The sequence below is a fragment of the Salvelinus fontinalis genome, chromosome 20 (assembly GCF_029448725.1).
Source record: "Salvelinus fontinalis isolate EN_2023a chromosome 20, ASM2944872v1, whole genome shotgun sequence".
Lineage (NCBI taxonomy): Eukaryota > Metazoa > Chordata > Actinopteri > Salmoniformes > Salmonidae > Salvelinus > Salvelinus fontinalis.
The window spans coordinates 19,490,305-19,496,595 of record NC_074684.1 but is presented as its reverse complement, the minus strand read 5'-3'; the positions used below and the strand labels follow the sequence as shown (position 1 = coordinate 19,496,595).

The 6,291-nt window shown below is 40.0% G+C and overlaps 1 protein-coding gene across 1 annotated transcript; it reads left to right on the top strand.

The window, feature by feature from the left end:
- Positions 1 to 1,640: 1,640 nt before the first annotated feature.
- LOC129817471 (lymphokine-activated killer T-cell-originated protein kinase homolog) lies at positions 1,641 to 5,356 on the top strand. The gene is made up of 7 exons (XM_055872744.1): positions 1,641 to 1,759; positions 2,074 to 2,264; positions 2,352 to 2,491; positions 2,662 to 2,831; positions 3,436 to 3,565; positions 4,552 to 4,725; positions 4,943 to 5,356. The coding sequence occupies exons 2-7, from the start codon at positions 2,086 to 2,088 to the stop codon at positions 5,170 to 5,172; spliced, it is 1,023 nt and encodes a 340-aa protein (XP_055728719.1). The 5' UTR covers positions 1,641 to 1,759; positions 2,074 to 2,085; the 3' UTR covers positions 5,173 to 5,356.
- The last annotated feature ends 935 nt before the right edge of the window (positions 5,357 to 6,291 follow it).

Here is a 6,291-nt window from a genome sequence, read left to right as displayed (position 1 = left end):
ACACACACATTCTGTCGACATGTCCATATACAGAATTGATTAACATATGTACACTGGATATGATCCAAATTAATGTAAAGTTAAACAATAAGCAAGAAATTGTCAAAATGCAGTTGATTATTCAAGTAAAACCATGGATAAATAAACCATATATACAGAACAACATTTGACATTGAAAACATGCATGAAGTGATTAAATTGTGGATTTCCCCAATTCCACCCAATTTGAGCAAAGCTGAGGACAGCTCTTTCTTCCCCTCCAGAGCCCACACTGAGGGTTGGCCAAGGAACACATGTCTATTAAAAACAACCAAAACATGTAGCAACAATGCACTGTCTTCATATTAAACTATGTTTCTACAATATAGTGCTGAAGGAAAGAGGGGAAACAACTAGGGTATTGAAATCCTTCCCACCAGTGATTAAACAGCATGCAGTACCACCTGGAAGGGCAGTATGGCTGGGACATGGTCTGCCCATTGCTATGGTGATGTCTGTATGTATGCACATGTGGAGAAATTGGGTAAGACACGTGTGCCTCAACTGTGCTTGGGATCATTTCAGACACACATGCAGGCTGCAGCAGACATCTGCTCAAATGTGGCTGGTTAAATAACAAATTAATCAGGGGATTTGTCCCTTGATCTGCAGAAAATATGGAAATCTGTTCTGCCACTAGAGTCCAGGGTTCGGGCCCCAAACGTAAAAATGTAAGATAAATAAACTTTTTTTTTACTTACGTAAACAGTCTGAGAGTGTGCAGAACATTTGCATACCCAAAGCTGTCTTTTCTCCCCTTAGGACACACGCCATATCAGTCAAGAAAAAGAGACACATGCAATGAACATAATTGTTTATTTTTTGTTTATAAGAGAGATAAACAACACAGGTTTGACAAGTTGGCTCCGCATGAATCTCACATTTCAGTGCACTACAGTAGGCCTTCATTGATTTGGAATCTAGTGTATTATCGTACCACAGGACCATCCTCCTTGCTCAGCACACCACTGGTGGTCACATCTACCTATTTATAACCTGTGGTCATGACATGCACTATAAGTTTGTAAGATGTTTAATGTAGGCTAAAGCACTTTGGTGCATCTACATATGCCCACAGTCCACACCATAGACTGTGAAGGTCCACACAAACAACATACCTATCTATTTAGCTCCTAAGCCTGCCCTCTGCTGGTGTAATACATGTACTTTACTTGAATATATATATATTCTTTTTTTTTATCAAACCGGAAACATCATTAGCTACATCATGACATTATATTATACACCAAACAGTGTGTCCATGCCACTGACCTGTATTTCAGATAGTTGGTGGGCTCAATCTGAGCAGTGGAGGCCGCTGAGGGGAAGACGGCTCATAATAATGGCTGGAACGGAGCAAATGGGATGGCAAGATACCATTACACTCCAGCCATTGCCACGTGCCTGTTCTCCCAAATTAAGGTGCCACCAACCTCCTGTGGCTCAATCACTGTATATATCTATGGGCTACATATTCAGAGGGGGTGGGTTATAAATGCGGAACACATTTCGGTTGAATACATTCAATTGTGCAACTGACTAGGTATCCACTTTCCCTTTTCATTACATATTTTAAAAACGCTTTTTAATTTGACAGACGTGCCGTTTGTCCTTCTAGCGCGCCTGTACTTGACCCACGTAAACAATTTTTGAACGAAGACTGGGCGCGTTTTCTGTAGGTTTTGGGATGAAGACATAGCTAGCTGCAAGACAGAAATTGGTAAAACATAATAATCTGTGAATTTATCCCATTATGCTGTAGCTACATAAAAAGATCATAATCGCACGTTTGAGTAAATTAGCATGATCGCTAACTTTGGGTCCCTGCGATAACGTTAGATCACTGACGGTTGTTGAAGTTAGCCTAGCCCAATATGTAACTTACTGTTAAGGCATTACCGTCGATGAATGGGGAAAAAGTTCGCCTAGATCAGTGGCCTAGCCCTAGATAACACGTTAGCTAGCCAGTCAGCTGTGAAAGCATTGAACGATTATTTTACATCTGTCACATCTCTTTTACATCTCTATTCACAGATCTAGAAAATAATGGATTCCACTATTGCCGGTGATGTGAATGGATTCAAGACGCCCTGCAAACCAGACAGGGTGAAGAGCCTTCTCTCTGGTAGCACTGCCAGTCCTAGAACTCCCATAACCATCCCTGCCTCCCCTTTCATGAAGAAACTGGGATGTGGAACTGGGGTGAATGTGTATCTTATGAACAGGTTTGTTTTGTTTAGCTTCTTCAATGTCACCCATGGTTTTGGTGTGTCACGAATCATGACCATGTTCCCATGTGCTCGTTTTTTTAGAGTTGGTAAACTGAACCTGTCTCCATGGGCTGTCAAAAAGATCAACAACAAATGTGCCTCAAAGCAGGTGGGTGTCTACCAGAGACGACTCTGTGACGAGGCAAATATCCTGAAAGGTCTGCAGCACCCAAACATTGTTGGTAAGAATGAATTATATATATCATTATTTTTTGCAGTGTAATGACCTTCTATACTCTACATGAAAAGAGCTACTGTACTTGTACATATTATAAAGATTGTGTTGAACAAATCCCAGTCCATGCAATATTTGGTTCTTGATATCCGTATTAACAGCCATATGATTTGACAGGATTCCGTGCCTTCACCACTGCCAATGATGGCTCTAAGTGCCTGGCCATGGAGTATGGTGGGGAGAAGTCCCTGAATGACCTGATAGAGTGGAGAAGAGAGGAGGGCCTGAAGGCTTATCCAGCCGCCACCATTGAGAAAGTGGCCTTGCATGTGGCGCGTGGCCTACAGGTAACCTCATACTCATCTTTTGAACACAGTTTACACCTGGTCTAGGTCCGGAAGGGGTGGGTAATTGAAAGTGCTTGTAAACAGAAAGCTGTAATACCAGGAGTACTGTAAACTGTATAGGTTTTGATGTGATTATCCAGATAGGCTAATTGATATGGATGGGCTTTATTCATTTCTCATGCTTTGGGGCAGTCGGTCATGTAAGCAAATGTAATTGAAGATTGCTTTTGTACATTTTCACCAACTCAATCCTCCTCTGATTTGAATACAGACATGTGGTGAAGGGTCTTTGAGTTTCTTCTTTATTGGTTATTACAAAAACAATTTCAGGTTCACGATTTCAAATGTTCTGTAATCCCCTGAGGGGGTGTTTTTTTAAGTGTCACTAGATTCATTGCCTAGCTATGACCAAATAAACTTTAAAAGCCACCATGAAAATCCCCTTAAATATAAATTATGTTCCTGTTTTCTTTCCCTCTCATTGTTCCCAGATGCTTCATGTTATTCCATCTTTTAATGTGAGTCAAACACATGACTGTACAATTGTTATAGAAATATAGTAAGGAAACACTGAAATGTATATATTTTTTCCCACTTTCTCCAGTACCTTCACAACGAGAAGAAGCTATTACATGGCGACATGAAGTCTTGCAATGTTGTCATCAAGGGTGACTTTGAGACTGTCAAAATCTGCGATGTGGGAGTCTCCTTGCAGTTGGATGAGAATATGAAAGGTAGATGTCAGCATCTGAGCTGAATACATGCACTTAAACACTGGGGAAAATAGGCATTACTTGGTATTTTAGTCGTTAGGCCTCGTTTCCCCATGTTGTCAGACAACCTGCCTTTTTCACTGTTAGTGTGAACCTGAGAAATTAGTCTGGTGTAAACACTGATTAGACTTTTACAAAGTGTATTCCTACTAGCCTGGTTTAGGACTCTGGGAGTAATGCCAAACATCTGTTGTTCCTGCAAAGTAGCCTGTAGATGATTTTCACAATGTTGCACGCACTCATGGCATGAGCCTAATGGAACGAATGCCAAGGACTTTCTCATAAACACAGCCTGGGAATTCATGGTAGTGATGCTGTAGGGAGGGGTATAGAGTAACAAACATGTACAGGTGGTTTGCCATGTACACAATGCCTGTTTTCATGAGGTCATGGAACCTCTCAACGAAAAAGGCACAATCAACACAAGTTTATGTATTCTTGTATTTCAGAAATAGGCTGTAGGCAAAGGTGAATCATTCCGGGTGTCAACAAGTGAAATGCAATAAGAGTTTAGTTTACCTCAAACCAAATGCAGAAGAGCTAGAACATTGTTTAATGCATATTAATACTTTTATATAGACAAAAATTGGTAATAGTTTCACCCTTTCATGCAGCTTGCTTGTAAATGCTTTGAGCAATGTGTGATTAATTATAGTTAAGAGATGTTAACACTGGCAAGAAATGAAAGGGGATCAAAAATGTTTACAATACCTCCATTTCTGTTACTTAGGCTTCAAAGCAAATACATTCCTCTTTATTCTTCAATAGTTTCTTAAACATGTTCCCAACTTTAAGATCTTTAAATTCTATTTTGGGATTTTCTGAGAACCACAAATACTCACAAATAACCCGTTGGTCAAATGTAAGAACGCCCAATATGCCTAAAAACCCTGGCTTCAATCACTGTATAACGTGTTTAAACCTATTGCTGTTTCTGCCTCTCTCAGTGAGTAACCCCAAAGCAGAGTACGTTGGCACTGAGCCGTGGAAGCCCAAGGAGGCTCTGGAAGAGGGAGGCGTGATCACGGACAAGGCAGACATCTTTGCCTACGGACTGACCCTGTGGGAGATGATGACTCTGGCCATGCCTCACTTGGAGATGGAGAACAGTGAGGAGGAGGGTAAGGAGAGTTCTCATACTCTGGCTGTATTTGAATCTAGAGCTCTTTTTAAAAGGCTATTTCCCTTACGTTAACATGTTTTAGATAATTATTTCATAAGATCTGAGATTTGTCACTCTTTGACAAATGTTTGTCCCATAAGTTCTGTCAAACAATATCACTTGCTCAATGATTGTTAAAGTAATTTTACAATAAACTTTTATATTTACCCTTTTAGATGTCTCAATGGACGAGGATGACTTTGAGGATGCCTACTATGAGAAGTTGGGCACCCGACCGGCGCTGGACTCTGAGAGTCTTGGGGGAGCCTACCAGAGAATGGTGGAGCTGTTCTGGCTCTGCACAGAGGAGAATCCACAGAAACGCCCCTCAGCTACCCAAATAGTTCAGGTTCTGGAGTCCAACATGCAGGCGGACAACAAAAACAATGTCATTGTCATAGACTGATCAGTTAGACTAGTCTCATCTCATTCAAACCATACTGTAATGTTGGCTAGTCTTGTTTTCGTATCCAAAAACCTTTCCTGTTTGTCTTGACTTGTATGTATGCAATATCCTGTCCTGTACTCTTCTCAGGTGAAATGTAGTAAATAAAATGTCTCAGTAAATTGATATGAAACATTTTAAGGAAGCCGCTTTTCTAAAGACTAATACTTCAGCATTTTAGTAGTGTCATGTGTAGCCATGTGTTCATGTCAAATTGATGTGGGCATACATTGTGCAGCACAATCTGAAACTGAACGTGTAATGTAAAATAGATGAAGGAATTTTCAGCTGAAACAGGTTGTTAATGATCATGCAATTAAATTAATATGCTTAATGCTCATCTTCATTAAAACCTCTAGAGTACCTAACCCGGATCCGGGAGCACCCCCCACCCCCCCCCCACACTGATTAGCATCGCTAGCATAGCGTCACAATTAAATAGTAGCATCTAAATATCATTAAATCACAAGTCCAAGACACCCAATGAAAGACACAGATCTTGTGAATAAAACCACCATTTCAGATTTTTTAAATGTTTTACAGGGAAGACACAATATGTAAATCTATTAGCTAAACACGTTAGCAAAATGACACCATTTTCTTACTCCAACAGTTTCTTACTCCATCAGGTGCTATCACCAATTCGGCTAAACTAAGATATTGATAGCCACTAACCAACAAACAAATTCTTAAGATGACAGTCTGATAACATATTTATGGTATAGCATAGTTTTTTTTTTTTTTATGTGCATTTTTCAGGTATAAATCACAGTTCTACATTGCAGCTGCAATCTGATATAGTGCTGATGCAGCTAGAACAATTACAGAGACCAACGTTATATAACTAATTACTTGTCTTAAAACATTTCAGAAAAAATACACAGCGTACAGACATTGAAAGCCCAACATCTGGTGAATCCAAACAATATTTCAGATTTTTTAAATGTTTTATAGCGAAAACAAAATGTATCGCTAAATTAGCATAACCAGGCCAGCCAGAACCAGCTGGACGCGCCCGACCAGTTCACATGCACGACAGATATATGAAATAACATCGTAAATTGGGTCTTACTATTGCTG

Coding starts and splice junctions, on each gene's coding strand:
- LOC129817471 (XM_055872744.1), top strand. CDS start 2,086: ATGGATTCCACTATTGCCGGTGATGTGAATGGATTCAAGACGCCCTGC. Junction 2,832..3,435: donor ATGTGGCGCGTGGCCTACAG/GTAACCTCATAC, acceptor CACTTTCTCCAG/TACCTTCACAACGAGAAGAA. Junction 3,566..4,551: donor GTTGGATGAGAATATGAAAG/GTAGATGTCAGC, acceptor TGCCTCTCTCAG/TGAGTAACCCCAAAGCAGAG.